Below are 17,207 nucleotides of genomic sequence, written 5' to 3' on the forward strand. Positions count from 1 at the left end.
TTCGAACGAATTAATCGTACGATCGAACGATTTTACTTCGATCGTTTGATGGCCAAATTCGGTGAAAATATTTTACAATTCGAAATTCGACCTTTGATAAATATGCCCCTGAATGTATAAGTAAGATTTCCCAATTAGCATTCCATTTTTCCTCCTTTTTTTGCCACTAGCTATCATTGTTTTCAAAACCGCATTTGGATAATAACAGAACAGAGAATATCAAGAAAATGGTGTAAAATCCAGGAAAATGTAGAATCAGGGGAATGTATTGTGCATAATCAGTGTCGGACTGGGCCGGCGGGACACCGGGAAAAACCCCGGTGGGCCCCGGGCTCTTGTGGGCCCCGCCGGCCCAGATCCGCTACTTAGTGGGGTGCCCTGTTTATTCAAGTTGGCGACAGAACTATTTCTACAGCACTCTAGGGTGAAGAGACAATAATACAAGAGGACAGGACAATGATTTTATGGGGGCAGGGTAGCAGTGGGGAAAGCAATGATGTCACAAGGTGACAAAGACAAAAGAAACCCAATTCAGAAAAAAAGGATAAAAAGTAAGCAAGGCTAGTTTAAAGGACAGAAACCATAAGATGTATAATGATCCTTAAGCTGGCCATAGATGTAAAGACTTTTAAAAGATCCAATCGTTATCGTGAGACCACGATTATCTTGAAATGATCGTTTAAATGTACGATGTGTCCATCAACTAAAAAGACCATTTCAAGCGATATTGCCAGCAAAACTGAAGAGTAGCTGCCTGCTTGGCCCTGCAAACACAGATAGATTGCGCTGGGACCGATAAAGATTTTTAAACATGGCCAATCAATTTTCTGACAGATGTCAACAATGTACGATTGTTCGAATCACACTAACCGCACGATAATTTGATGGATGGGTCGGACTGCACTGAAATTGGTCGTTCACCAAAGAAGAATCGTCGTGTCTACGGGGACCTTTATACTGAAATCAAATACAAACAGAAGGGGAAATGTGAGTGAAATAGATAGCTTAGATTATAAGATCTTTTGGCTGGAGTTCAGGAAGCATCTATCCAACCACTGCTATGTCTGCCGTCAGAAGATGCTAATCACAAAGCAGGAAGCAGACTTTCAAATTAGAAGCAGTAACTGCAATGAATTTTGAGTCCTGGTTGCAAAAAATAGACAGTTTTGGCTGGGTTATGCAACAGGAATTGACTAACAGGGAACCAGGCAAGGTCAGGAAAAGTAAGACAGGTTTACTAATATAGGATCAAACAATTGGTTTAGAATAGGTGACCGAATGCAAAACAACAATCAAGCATAGTAATACAAGCCTTATTGCTACAATTATTTATCATTTTTATTTATATAGTGCCAAGACCTGCAGCATGTATTCATCATTCACATCAGTCCCTGTCCCAGTTTAACTTACAGTACCAATAGTCCCTCATGCCATCACACACTAAGATTTCTTTCATAAGCTAATAAACCTGCCTGTAGGTATCTGGAGTGTGAGAGAAACTAGATCTAATTGATCTGCTTTCCTCATGTACTGTGCTACTTGTATGATACTTGGGGGCAGATTTACTAAAGGGCGCAGTGGCCATCGCTTGCCAAAATTGCAGGGACATCGCTTATTTATTAAAAGCCATAGAGGACAATTTGCTAACGAAAGAGGCTGTCACAAGTGCAGTTTTGTGCCATATCGCCAAGCGAATTTTAGCTCAGGCGACCGATTGTTACTTTGCAAATTCACTAAAGTGCAAATTTTACAGAACGTTACCTCTTTCGCCAGTGTTTCCTTTGCCACCTTAGATCTGGACAACTGATGAAATAAAGCTACATCCTCCTCAATCTTCTGTCAGTGACATCATATCCTGTGTGCCGAAAAGTCACACCAGTTTTAAATAATGTTAGCAATTTTTTTAAATCAATTTGAGGGGCATGCCACATTTGTTTTAGGGTGGGCTCATGTCTAGGGCATTCGAGGATCTCTTTTGTCTTTATTTTGCTTCCTTGGACATTTGTAATAATAAGTGGTCACTTCAATCATTTGCACCAATATCACAAATAAAGACATATATATACAACCTATATGTACCAGCTCTATTCAAATTGACGTAAGCGTAAGAGTACTAACGAAGTTTCGCTGGGTAGAATTGAACGCTAGCAAAAGATCACTATGAAATGCTTGCGCTGCCGAATTAGCGCTAGCGAAACTTGCTAGCGTTCGACTGCATAGGCGCATTGCATTTTAGTGAATTAGCATAGTGGTAATGAATTTGCGCCTGACAAAGTGGCGTGAAGTGTGGCTGATCGATCGCTGGTGAAAATTTGCCATTTAGTGAATTTGCCCCATGGATAAATTCCATGAATTGAAAAGATGATTGTGTCATATACCTTCAGTGGAACCCTGACCTACCTTTTTATTTCTATGTGGAACAAGATGCTGGGATGAGAAAAGGCTTACAAAGAAATATTTGTTAATTTGACTTGGTCTCCAATTTTGTCACCTTTACCACTGGGCCAATCAATGATTAGTTTGCACCATGCAGTGATGGAATACATGGCTCAGTGTCAAATAGTATTTTCTGTTTGGACTGATCAGTACCTGCATAAGGCAAATCAGATACAGATGAGGGAGCCTCCGTGGACCGACACACCACAGACGTAATACAAAAAAAAAGTTCATCCTTTGATGATTACGCCTTTCAAAATTCCCATAAATGAATTCCCTTAAATGAATGGAGAGTGGCGGAATTTCACTTTAGAAGACTGTGGCGATCTTTAACTTCACTTTTTGATAAATATACCCCTTGGATTCTAGATGCAGCTCTCATACTGTTTAAGTGAATCCAAAGTGCATTCCTGTTCTGTCCTGCATTTTTTCTATGCTCAAGGTGTAGGTGCCACATGTAGAGGCAAACTGCACAGTGATAACAGAGGATTTTTATTGTTTTATGTGGTAAATCAGAATTTATTTTCTAGCACTGTGTGGTATGCTGAGAATAAACAGAAGGCTAGTCTTTTGGTTCTTTAAATATAATGTGAAGAGTTGTCAGCGAGCCCTTACTTGCTACTGCTCTTAGTGAGTTCATTTTTCCAGGCAGGTCGCTCAGTGTAATCCTTGCACTGCAAAAGTCCCAAATGCAGAATGGAAATGATTTAAAAACATGGATACACATGATTCTTTTTTATATTCTGCATTTATCTTTATTAAATTAATCAACTGGTTTTGCCAAATGTCACACATTATTTATCTCCTCAGGTACCCTGTTTTGTCAAAATATACTTCAGTAGGCATGTTATTGTACATGAAACAAGGCTGTCTAGGTATTGCTGAACTACAACTTCCAGCATCCTACATCAACCAGTCAGAACAACTGACGAGACAAAGGTTACAAAACAACTGGCTATATTGGTCTGCAGATTTACTGCAAAGAAATATATTTAATACGAAGTTCAAGTCACACATCTAAGTGCAACATCATTAGAAACGAGGTGATAAAAGAGAATGAACTAATTTTTCAGATTCAGAGAAATAGCGTGTTAACCATTGAGCTGATGAATGATTTGATCATGTATATGTTAATGGTATATGAAAGAGAAGCTTGTCAGACACAAGCCTGCAAATGCTACAAGGTAGTGGAAATAAACAAGTAGAAATATCTTCTGGGTAACGGATAGGAAGACTACTGCTTTTTCCTTTGGAGGCAAAAGAGACATAAGGCCTCATTTACAAGTGCATAAAAAGGCTGCAATCAGTTTTTTGCACTTTGCAAGCTGTACCCTGCATCTTGTACGGTAAGTAACTGTGGGCAGGCCCGGACTGGCAATCTGTGGGTTCTGGCAAATGCCAGAGGGGCTGCTGTAAGGCCCCATAGAAAGTCAGTATTTAGTGGGCTGGTGGGGGCTGTTTGGGCCTCTATGTGGGCTGATTGGGCCTCTGTGTACCTGAAATGCCAGGGCCTATTTTAATTCTCAGTCCGGACCTGACTGTGGGGGCAAAATGCTCTGTAATTGTTAACCAATAATGGGTGCTCTCTTGTGCTCCTCAGTGCTCCAGCATGGGTGCCTACTGTACATTAATTATATGTTTCAGTCTTTGTAAAGGTCAAGCATACTGTACTTTTTCAATACATTTTATACAGTAAATAATGTACAACCTCTTGTAAAATATAAGAATATTATGTCACCAAGGAGTTCCATAAAAATATACACAAAGTTGAAGTCTGAGTGATTTTATATGGGCCATGGAACTGTGAGGTGGTTTAATATCCTCATCAAAGAGGGGATACATTATTTATTATTATACCCAAGTTTCAGTAGGTCAAGTGGCAGAAATGATCTCACTAAACACTGATTATAACTAATGACATCACTAAGGATATTAAGGATATTATAGCTCTTATTTATTATAAATGGTGTTTAGTTATGCCCTTGGTGATATAATTTGTTTCACATGACTGAAACTTATTTTAGAGTGGGGTTTGTGAGTAGTGATGGGCAAATCTGTGCTGTTTCGCAGAAAAATTCTCATATTTACTGAAAAATTTCACGAAACGGCGAAAAATTCACGAAATACATTGAAGTCAATGGGTGTCAAAATAATTTTAACGTGCAGCATTTTTATGCGCGCGACTATTCTGACGTGTGACAAATGTACTGAAAAATTTCACGAAACGGCGAAAAAATCTTGAAATGCATTGAAGTCAATAATTTTTGCATGCGTCAATTCTGATGCGTGCAACTTTTCTGATGCGTGACAATTTTTTTTTGTCGCTGTGGATTTTTCACGGCAAATTTTGCTGAAGTTTCACAAATTTATTTGCTGATAGCGAAACATGGAAATTTGCAGCGAATTCGTGCCTGCCGAATTAATTCACCCATCACTAGATGTGAGTTAACTCATTAATGTAAGCAAGCCCTTCAACCTTTAAATCATATATATATATATTGATGGGTTTTCTTTACTTTTTTTTCCAAATCTGGAGCAAACAACACGTACAAAAGATTTTTCTGCACAATGTCACATCTGCTTCTTTATAAATATATTTTACTAATACATCTGCTGGGCTAAAATGAAACATTATATGCACTCCAGTACACCAGCATTACTAGCCATCTTCTTATGAACAATGACAGCATGTATGTTTGATTTTAACAAATTATGTTTCCGGTCTTTTACATAAATAAACAAAGCAGTTCTCAGGCATGGGAGTACCCTTTTTTTTACTGAGGAAGGAATGCCATGCAAAACATTTAATGCATTTCAAGATTTCCAATGGATCATTATAATGTCTGTCTAGTTCAGCCTGTTGTAAACAGCAAATCTTTAGTGACTTTATACAAAATAAACGTGTTTCTTTCTGGATCCTGTCAATTATGAGAAATCTACCTAATGCACCATTAATACACATTTGATGAAACAAATATGGATATGAATTTTATAAATCATTTGATGTGAGATAAATAAAAGAAGAAGAAATATGTTTCATTATTTTTATGAGAAGGAAAGCTAGGTCAAGGGTTCTGGGAAAATGTATCCTTGCTTTGCATAATCATTTTAATATACTCCTCGCTAACTTCCTGTCGAGGCAGTCAAATGAATTTAGGCAACAGAGATGGAAACCTAGTGCAGCTGTAGGGAACATACAGATTTGAACAGGGATGGCTCATTGATTTGATCTCATTGCCTCCAAGCTGTTTTAAAACTATAGATTCCTGTGTCCTGCTGGGCATGCTGGGAATTGAATTTCAACCGCAGCTAGATGCAATAGCATTGACATTGATTTAGTGTAAAGGTGAAACTGAAGGTGTTTGTGCTGCTCTTCTGCTCATTGTACCGCTTCTAGCAGCCCATTGGTTTGCAATCACAGCAGTCACGTCTGGCCTGTCTGCCATCGAAGATGTTAAAATCTGCATTAAGCAGATGTTAAACTGACTGAGATTCAGAAACGTAACCCTCAAGGGTAGCATAGTTAGCTGCTCTTCTGGCAAATGTCCACAAACAAGCAAGCTGAAATGCTCCCTCCTTCCTGCTTTGGATAGATATATTCAATTGTTTGTGTTAGTCTAAATTTGATCTCTAACCACAACCAAACTCAATCTCAATGCAATCCACCCTCGCCTGATTTAATTGGGATTAATTCTTATTTTCTGTAATCCCAAAATAAAATATTAAGCATATTTGCAGGAAACACGATATAGGCGCTTAACTTTGCCCAACCCCAGCATCAGCTTTATGCTAACCATTCTACATACATTCACACATAATCCTTCATTTAAACAAACGATTCACCTGTCCATGGTTAATTGGTGTCCCCAACCTTTTTTGCCTGTGAGCTTTATTTATATGTTGAAAGAATTGAAGAGCAACACAAGCCTGAAAAAAGTTCCTAAGGTACCAAATAAGGGCTGTTTGGTAGCCCCTATGTGGACTGACAACCTACAGGACACTTTGTTTGGCAGTACATCTGTTTTATGCAACCAAAACTTGCCTCCAAGCCAAAAATTCAAAAATAAGCACTTACTTTGAGGCTATTGAGAGCAATATTTAATTGCCCCCCTTACTCTGTAATTGAATGACTTACCATGTCCTTATCTGACATGTGCATGATGTCAGCTGTCAGCAACAGCAAAAAAAGCATCTAAGCATGTGTAGCAGTTGCCTGCAGGAGCTCAGCTAACAAATTAAGCATATTCTGTGAGGATGAATCAAATCAGAGGAAATGGAGCAAGTGAAGTAACCTGAAGGTCTTTCACTTGTGTAATCATTCTCATTGCTTTATTCACATTTTCTGGACAAATTGGCAGATTTTAACACTGAATGTATGTATGAATGAATTTTGGCTGTGCAGAAGTACAACATTCACCATCTCTTGTTGTTTGTGGCTAATGAAGGGCTACCACTTCAATTTCCCTGATCGATATATTTTTTTTCGGAAAACACATAACGTCCTTAGTATTACCAGTAATTTAATAAACTGTGAATTAAAGGGAGATGCACTTGCACGTGACAGATGTAATAAGATCTTGCTGTTAGTTACAGGCAATATGAAATAGAGCTGATAACGTCTTTTACAGTCTGATTAGGCACCGTTCAGTGCAGCAGATAGTAAGATGATTGCCATTGTATAGTTCTTCAGGATGTGATGTATGTATAGTACCACAGCATTTGTACTGATACAGGGGTTGATCATTTTCCCATATATACACAATATTGCCACCCAGATGTGCTAAATATAAAGTTTGGTGGAGGAGGAATAATGGGCTGGAGCTTTTTATGAGCTAAAGCCCTGGTTTCAGTGAAAGCAAACCTTAACCCTGCAGTGTACAATTACATTATTTACATTTCACTATAGACACAAGAAGGTCCATATGCAATGGGTATGGGGGGGGGGTGAAAGAACGTGACTTGCCTGTATAGAGCCCTCACCTCAACCCATCTAAACACTTTTGGGAATTGGAATGCCGACAGCGAGTTTGTTTTTGTTTTGTCTAGGTACAGTAACCCATGGCAGCCAGTTAGATAGTTGCTATTAAAATGGTAACAGTAAACGCTACTTGCTGATTGGTTGCTATGGGTGATTATACTCCGAGCTGAGCCAGCACAGAATGGCGCCCAAGACAAGTCCACACCTGGAAATTTGGCTCTTAAAGTTACAAGAAGCGGCCTGTAACTGGCCGCTTGCTGCTGGCAGAGACAGGGTTCTCACCTTGCCTCATGACAGGCGCGGCCCTGCTAAACTGTCTGTACCATAATATAGCAGACATCTTGTATTTTGAAGCACCTGTCCTGTCTGTGTTGAAGTTTTCTACTTTATTTTTTTGGACCAACCCTTAAGGGCCAGTGGCCCTGACTGTCCAAATAGGCTCCTGGTTAATTATAAATAGATTATATAAAGATTTGCTTAAATACTTAAATTAGTGCCCTACCTGTTTTTATAGTGTGAAAACATGATTTCATTATTTTATGCCTCATCAATGTGTACAAACATATATGTAATATTTGTACATATCAGATACGTCCTTATGATTATTTTTTGCTTTGCAGCCCTGTGTAATTATTTCTTGGGATTACATTTCTTTCAATACTTTTAAAATGTCTTTAACCATTAGTTTTAAATGTTGTCCTGTTTTTACTGGGAAATAAGTATGTTTAATCTGAGTTATCAGTTCAAATTCCTTTTGGAGCTGTTCTTTTTCTAGGGCTTGGCAAACACATGTCCAAGTAATCAGGTGGCAAGTGGGCTGAAGGTTAAATAATGACACCTGCCTTTTTTATCTTCTTTTTTTGGGAGCTTCACATAATGACCTTGAGTCAAACACATCTGTGCCTTATTTATTTATGTTACTTTTCAGTTCCCCAGGCATGCTGAAAGAACAGAAAACAACACCCATCCAGAACACAAACCTCAGAAGATAATTCCATGGCCAAATATGTTATGAGGGAAAAGGAATATAACTACTGACCCCCACACCAAAATTATTTTAGGACCCTTAAAAACCCTGGGAAGATAAAGTATTTCACAAACATATATATAAAAAGTGCAGACACGCTGGTATTGGAGCCTCAGAATTCCTGCCTCTACTCTACCAGTTCCAAGGTCTACATCCCCTGTGGTTATTTCTGGTAGGGAGGTTTTAATCATTAGCATTGCCTTTAGATATATATATAATTATAATGCTCTGCCCAATGCATGTTTATTTGGTTTTCAGTTCCATTTTGCTACATTTTTGGATTCAGTTCACAAATTTCTTTTCCCTTGTCATAATGTTGCAACAGTAAGCCCGTATCTTGTGTTTCAGTTTGTTTTCACAGTTACATTTCTATACTGCTAAGTGATGATAGAATTGTTCAGAAATTGCTTTATGCAAGCAAAATGTTGGGCTCTATTTTTAAAATAGAAAGCTAAGGTTCATTAAGAGTTAAAGATTTGGGTTGACTTAAATTCTGCAGGAGATTTTGGCCTTAAAAGTTGAGAAAATCTAGGGGTAACTGTTTGCCCTATATGGTATAGTTCATTAATAAAAGTGGCTTTGCATTCTGTGCAATTCTGCTAAGCAGATTAATGATTCACATGCTAGCCTGCAGTATCATTTGATGGCAGGAGGAGGCACAGGGCATAAAGAAAAGTTGCCCTAGCGAACGGGAATTTGCATACGGCGGGAAATTAAAGTTTGAATGGACGTATATGTTACAGCAAATACCTAAAACTACACAAGCCCAGGGAACGTTAATAAATGCAAAAAGAGATGTTTTATTGCCCTACACATGTGCCCATATAGTTTATGTGCCATATGTTATCAAAAGTAGGGGGGAAGCAGGGTACCCAAAAAAAACTTTTCGTCCTTTTGCAGCCTATCACTCATGAAAATGGAAAAGACAACAGCATTTTTTGGGACTTAAGTCCTATCTACTCTATTGCACTTTGCCAGGTCTAAGCTGGCTTTGCTAGTGTATTTTCACCATTAGTAAATAGGCAAAGTATCGAACTTACTTAACGCTGGCGTATTTACATGAAGCAGGGTTTTACATATGAGCTGTTTTATGCAATATATTTTTATAGAGACCTACATTGTTTGGGGGGTATAGTTTTCCTGAAGTTCATGGGTTAAACATTTTTTTGATCAGTAGTAGTTATTAAATACTGGGAATTAAAGACAGGGAGGAAATTGTAGTACGGTACTTAAAATCCAGCAATTTAAAATTGGGGTTCTACTATAGGTTATACATGCAGCCATTTATTTCTCTTTCATTCTCTCTCTTGGGGACATATTGTGTAAAAACTACTATTATTTGGTTACCTGCTGAGTCAGCTCTAAAAACACTACATCACCTGGTTTACAGGGATGGAAATACGGCAGAAGATCAAATTAAACTTCAGCTTTTCAGAAACACTGTCCTAAACCACACTCATTTATTTGCCAGCCACAAAATCCTGAAGATATTAGCAGTTCTCGAAATATTTTTATGTTTTAACATATTATTTTTTTTCATGAAAATTAGTAACAGTATAAGCTGGAGTAGGGGTGATCTTTGATGAAAATGAATGGCGGCTGGTGGGATATGACAGTGCTAAGGAAGGCTGTTATAAAACACCAACCATACATTTCTTTCCTAACTGTGCAAGAAATGCCACTTCTTCAGTCTTACCTGGAGGTGTAGATTGCAATACACGCTGAAAAACTTTGCTGGTGTTTGTGTTGGTAGAAATACGTGTTTATCACTCATTTCTCACTTCTTCCCTTAGGGGCAGATTTACTAAGGGTCGAATTTCGAAGTTAAAAAAACTTCGAAATTCGACCCTCGAATTGAAATCTTTCGACTTCGAATATCGAAGTCGAAGGATTTTTAGCGTATTCGATTGATCAAACGATTCAAACGATTTTTTTTTTCTTAAATTGTTTCATTGAAAGTTTGTTTGCAAGCATGTCGTACAACAATGGACCAGATAAGTCCATGTAGTAGTCATCAATGTTAAAGAAAATGCAAGCCATATAAGATATGATACATTCGAAGAAAAAAAAAGAAAACAGAAACATAGAATAGAAAAAACAAAAACATAAAACAAAGCTAGCATAACATTACTTTCTATGGATTTGCAGCATGTATACATCAATATTCCCAGGTTGAACACAGATTTCCGGATTTAAAGAAACAGGTTAGTTGTATTTACCTTAAGTAAGACGTCAAAAGCCTATTAGTACGGTGGCTCCTGGGGGGTGAACTTGTGGGTGGTCTGGTTTCTTGAAGTGAGTTTTGGATGTAATCATTTGTTTCTTGTAGCAAAGAATTGCCTTTCAAGATTTCCATGTCATACCATGTAGTGTTTATGAAGGTGTGAGTGGTTAAGAATCGAAGTGGTGAGGGATTCAAACGATTTTTAGCGATCGATCGAAGGATTTTTATTCGACCAAAAAAAACGTAGAAAAGTGCTATGGAAGGTCCCCATAGGCTAACATTGCACTTCGGTAGCTTTAATTTGGCGAAGTATGAAGTTGAAATTTTTTATTAAAGAGACAGTACCGTATATACTCGTGTATAAGCCGACCCGTGTATAAGCCGAGGTACCTAATTTACCTAAGAAAACTGGAAAAATGTATTGACTCGTGTATAAGCCTAGGGGCCCCATGTCAGATTTCAAAATGTGAAAGTGTAAATGTGTAATCATGTTTTATGGCATAGAAATCTATCTAAAACGATTTAAAAGAGTCAGAACTATTAGCTGGACAATTGCCACTTGTTTTCCCTGTGACCTCCTACCTGTCATGGCTGCTCAGAAGATCAATGAGGTGCTGCACCTAGGAAAGCAGAAAAAAGGTACCGTACGCTCCTTCCGCGGCCCCAACACACCTCCCTCTCCCATAGCGCAGGACTGTCTGTGCCTCTCCCATAGCGCAGGACTGTCTGTGCCTCTCCCATAGCGCAGGACTGTCTGTGCAGGTCCCGGAGCAGATACGCTCCTTCCGCGGCCCCAACACACCTCCCTCTCCCATAGCGCAGGACTGTCTGTGTGATCGCCGCCCGGAGCAGGTCCAGGAGCTCCGGGCGGCGCGTCCTTCCCTGCCGGCGTTCGCTCTCAAAATGGCGGCGCCCATGGCCGCCACGTGGGTAGCGGCGCCGGCCGCTACCCACGTGGCGGCCATGGGCGCCGCCATTTTGAGAGCGAACGCCGGCAGGGAAGGACGCGCCGCCCGGAGCTCCTGGACCTGCTCCGGGCGGCGATCACACAGACAGTCCTGCGCTATATGACCCGGTATGACCCGCGTATATGACCCGCGTATAAGACCCGCGTATGACCCGCGTATAAGCCGAGGTCGAGTTTTTCAGCACATTTTGGGTGCTGAAAAACTCGGCTTATACGCGAGTATATACGGTACTTTGATTATCGAATGGTCGAATGGTCGAATACTCGAACGATTTTTTTTACATTTGATTGTGACTCACAGGCAAAAAGTTTGGGAACCCCTGGGCTAGAGGAATCATACACATAATAAAGCAATATTTCTAATCTAACATTGATGCAATGTGTGAATTGGTGAATTGCCTGATGCTCATTCTGACATTTTTCTGTCCTGTATAAGGCCTTGTATAAAAAGAGACGTTACAAAGGCCCTGTGGGGATTATCCATTAAAAAGTCTTACCATTGCTCTTGCAATTCAAGCATTTTTTTTCTCCTAAGTTGCCATGTTTCTGCTGATTTTTCAGTAATGTTTTTCTTCTTTTTTGAATCAGAAGGAAGGAAAATATTTTCAGTAATAAATGTTTTGCCCTTTTCTTCACTAAAAGCTGCATTGCTTCTTTACTGTCAGTTTTTGTTTGTGATCAGACTTACTGAAAGTTTCCTACCTTTGCCTTATTTAGGAAAGTAAAAGTCTTTGTGCATAAAATATTTTTTTATTGCTTGAGATCTTTATTATTATCCACCTTTCCATAGAAGATGCCTACTTCTTTCTTCAGTCATATACGGTGCTTTGCAAAAGTAATAAGACCAATTCTTTACATTTACATTTCACACAGTCATACAGAGCTCTTGGCATTGTCGTCAGCCATACCTGCAGTCAAATATGGTTATGGTAGCAAAATCCAGGAAAATGTAGTTTTATTAGCCAGCCTAAGTATACAACTTCAAATACTTCAGGCATGTAACTTTATAAGCATTAGAAACTCTAACTGAGAGGTTGAGAAGGGACAGTCAGGTTGGCAAAACAGTCAGGTTTAGGAACTTCAAGTAATAATTAGTTACAAAAGCAGCCCTATGAGTGAAAAACAATCAACATGAGCTATAGGTAACTTTTGATGTACATTTTTCGTGTCAGTATTATTTTGAATACATTTTTATTCAGGCCTTCCAAAAACCAGGAGGCAGCCAAAAGTCTCAAATGTAGAATAAGGTTTTTAAAGTAGGAACAGAAGTTAAATAGAATAAACTCAACAAAAAATTCTAAATCTGATTATACAGCCCTTTTTCTTTACAATTATCTGTGAAGCTGCCCTTTGTTCTAATTGCCAGGGTATTTGCCTTGTATTATGGTTTTTATTTTGGTTCTGGCATTAGGGACACGTGTTTCAAGAATTTTTTTTTCTGTCATGCAGTTTGTGTGAAACAAATTCTTGCCAATAATAACTTCCTTAAGTGCATTTTACATGAAATAGTCATTTATGAAACTACATTTTGTCACCTTTAAATGTCAGTGCTTCAGTGTGTCCCTCAATAACTCTCTAAAGGATGCTTTGCTTGTTGCTATACATATCAATGTAAACATTTTAAACTCAAACTCATAGTATATCCTGATAAGACAGTGCTTGTGGAGTTACCAAGATGAAATTCACTGGATTTTTAATTGGTTATTGTTTCAATATAGTCCTATTTATATTTAAAACATTTGTACATGTTGTAATTCTTTAAACGCATGCCACTATTCTTTCGTTATAAAAGAGACGTACAGTAGATTTTGTGCACAGACGCTATTACTTGCTTTGTATTGTCAGAGAATGTAAATACGAACTATGACAACACTGTTGTGTCTCTCTTGGTAGAGTTGTTAGCTTCTATGTTTTTGTGTTTCACAATTCAAAGCATAAATGCTCAGTGCTCACATGGAGATGCATTTTGAGAACAAAATACTATTGTCATTGTGACAAGTGTGTTTAAGTGCATGTGACATTACATCAGTCAACACTTCTTTGTAATTTTAATTTATTGATGATTATATCCATTCAAGTGCCTCTATATTTATTGGAGACATTTCAAATATATCTGGCTGGTGTGACTTCAATACATTATGTTATAGCATTTAATTCAGGTGAAGTCATACAACCAACATATACTTGAGTTATGAAACTTGGATTAAAATAAAAATGCATTAATGGTATATAAATAAAAGTCATAATAATGCAATAAAACTGCTGTTACATTTAATTGGTTTGGAAGAAATTTACATTTTGTTCTTCTTTTTGTATTTTATAGGATCCAGCCAACCAAAAGCCTGGTAGAAAGAAAACGGTTTCATTTAGTAGCATGCCATCGGAGAAGAAAATTAGCAGTGCCAATGACTGCATTAGTTTTATGCAAGGAGGCTGTGAACTGAAAAAAGTACGCCCTAATTCACGCATTTACAGCCGTTTCTTCACCCTGGATCCTGACTTGCAGGCTTTGCGTTGGGAACCTTCAAAGAAGGATCCTGAAAAGGCCAAGCTGGATATTTCTGCCATAAAAGAAATTAGACTTGGAAAGAACACAGAGACATTTAGAAATAATGGCTTGGCAGATCAAATTTGTGAAGATTGTGCACTATCCATAATTCATGGGGAGGATTATGAGTCATTAGACCTGGTGGCTAATTCTGCCGATGTGGCCAATATTTGGGTATCAGGCCTGAGGTACTTGGTTTCCCACAGCAAACAACCTTTGGACTTAGTAGAACAGAATTCACCAAGGATAGAATGGTTAAAATCTCTGTTTGAAGCTGCTGATGTCGATGGGAATGGGGTCATGCTGGAAGATACAGCAGTAGAACTGATTAAACAACTCAATCCTGCAATCAAAGAAACAAAAGTTAGGTTAAAATTTAAAGAAATTCAAAAGAGTAAGGAAAAGTTAACTACCAGGGTGACCAAAGAGGAATTCTATGAAGCATTTTGTGAGCTATGCACAAGGCCAGAGGTATATTTTTTACTAGTGCAGATTTCAAAAAACAAAGAATATCTAGATGCAAATGACTTGATGTTGTTTTTGGAATCTGAACAGGGGATGACTCAGGTGACAGAAGAAATGTGCCTGGATATCATCCAAACATATGAACTGTCTCAGGAAGGACGCTTGAAAGGTTTTCTTACAATAGATGGTTTCACTCAGTATCTGCTGTCCCATGAATGTAATGTATTTGATCCTGTCCACAAAAAAGTATGTCAGGATATGACACAACCATTGTCACACTACTATATTAACTCTTCTCATAACACCTACTTAATAGAAGACCAGTTCAGAGGGCCTGCAGACATCAATGGATATGTGCGAGCTCTGAAAATGTCCTGCAGAAGCATTGAACTTGATGTCAGTGATGGACCAGACAACGAGCCAATCATTTGCAATCGCAACAGCATGGCATCACCTCTCACCTTTTGCAATGTAATTGAGGTTATTAATAAATATGCCTTTATTTCTTCTGAGTTTCCCCTTATTCTCTGCATTGGAAACCACTGTTCAGTGCAACAACAAAAAGTTATGGTGCAACACATTAAAAAGATATTTGGGAGCAAACTTTTTACAGAAATGCCTAGACCACTGGAGTCCTACTTACCATCTCCAGAAAAACTGAAAAAAAAGATCATTGTGAAAGGAAAGAAGCTGCCTTCTGACTATGATCTTTTGGAAGGGGAGGTAACAGATGAAGATGAAGAAGCTGAAATGTCTCATCGGATGTCAGAGGACTACTTTGGGGAACAGAGGCTAATTACACTTTGCAGAGAGCTGTCAGACTTGGTCTCAATTTGTAAATCGGTGCAGTACAGGGATTTTGATGTTACTTTGAAAAGTCAAAATTATGGGGAAATTTGCTCTTTCAGTGAGAGCCAAGCCAGTCGGATTGCCAATGAGTATCCAGAAGATTTTGTAAACTACAATAAAAAATTTCTGTCTAGAGTATATCCAAGTCCAATGAGGATAGACTCCAGTAACTTAAACCCACAAGATTTTTGGAATAGTGGATGCCAGATTGTTGCCATGAATTACCAGACACCTGGTCCAATGATGGATCTTAACATTGGCTGGTTTATGCAGAATGGAGGATGTGGGTATGTTCTCCGTCCCTCCATAATGCGCGACGAGATTTCTTATTTCAGTGCAAACACCAAAGGCATGGTGCCTGGTGTGTCACCTCAGGTCTTACACATAAAGATCATTAGTGGGCAGAACTTTCCAAAACCCAAAGGCGCCTGTGCGAAAGGGGACGTAATAGATCCATATATTTGCATAGAAATTCATGGCATTCCTGCTGATTGTGCAGAGCAGAGGACGAAGACCGTGCAACAAAATGGTGACAACCCCATTTTTGATGAAAGCTTTGAGTTCCAAATAAACCTTCCAGAGTTAGCTATGGTTCGTTTCATGGTTCTTGATGATGACTACATTGGAGATGAGTTTATTGGTCAGTACACAATACCTGTTGATTGCTTGCAACCTGGATACAGACACGTGCCCCTGCGCTCTTTTGTCGGAGACACACTGGAGCATGCCAAACTTTTTGTCCATGTGGCTATCACCAACCGTGCAGGGGGAGGAAAAGCTCAAAAGAGAGGCTTGTCTGCTAGAATAGGAAAGAAAGCCATAGAGTATACCATGCTGAGAAACACTGGACTTAAAACTGTAGATGACATTTTTAAACTCGCTATTCACCCTCTGCGGGAAGCATCTGACCTGAGGGAAAACATGCAGGTAAGAACATTTTGATGCCACATTCTCATGTGTTCTGACTGTTAAGGTATAAGCGAAAGATATGGTTGTATGTGTATGTTAAATTCAGATGGGACTTTGGCCTAGAAAGGTTAACCTTATGATGTTAGATAATACAACCATTCTACAGAGGGAACCAAGAAAAGAAACCTTGCATTGTAATAACAATAGAGACGAAGTAGCTTAAGGAATTATCACACAAATCAAATCTCTCTTCAGAGCTTTACTGGAAGCACACACGTTTCAAATGGGCACAAAATCAGAAGATAATTCTGCCTCTACCTTTTCCTGTCAGCTTATGAGTTTGCAGCTCAGCACCAGCAGCACTAAATTTAGAACCGGAAGGCTGATTACTGACAGATTTATCAGACAGGTGCAACTGCAGCTTTCTCCCTAGAGATAAGCCTAGCAAAATACCAACAAACCTGAAGTGTCATCGCTTCTTACAGAGAGACTATATCTTATCTTTATCAGTTAGCTGCTTTGATAAATACTAATAACTGAATAAATTCTTCGGTTTTCCACCTATGATAGTATCCACAAAATCTGTTAAAAATGTATAATATGTAAATATCTTATATATTTACATAATATCTTTTTTTGTCTTGTTTTAAGCACACATGGTATGCTAATACAGCTAATACAGCTAATACAGGTATAGGATCTGTTATCTGTAATGCTTGGGACCTGGGTTTTTCCAGATAAAGATCTTTCCATAATTTGGATCGCCATAGATTTAGGGCTGATTTATCAAATGTGACATTAGAG

The 17,207-nt window shown here is 38.6% G+C and overlaps 1 protein-coding gene across 1 annotated transcript in view; it reads left to right on the top strand.

Annotated features, from left to right (window-relative positions):
• The window catches only part of LOC108703054 (inactive phospholipase C-like protein 1), a 109,050-nt gene that overhangs the window by 59,909 nt on the left and 31,934 nt on the right, over nt 1-17,207 (top strand). The window contains exon 2 of the mRNA XM_018238992.2: nt 13,956-16,421. Within this exon, the coding sequence (XP_018094481.1) occupies nt 13,956-16,421 (2,466 nt within the window). The remainder of the gene's footprint in view (nt 1-13,955; nt 16,422-17,207) is intronic.

Source organism: Xenopus laevis, chromosome 9_10S (genome assembly GCF_017654675.1).
Source record: "Xenopus laevis strain J_2021 chromosome 9_10S, Xenopus_laevis_v10.1, whole genome shotgun sequence".
Classification (NCBI taxonomy): Eukaryota; Metazoa; Chordata; class Amphibia; order Anura; family Pipidae; genus Xenopus; species Xenopus laevis.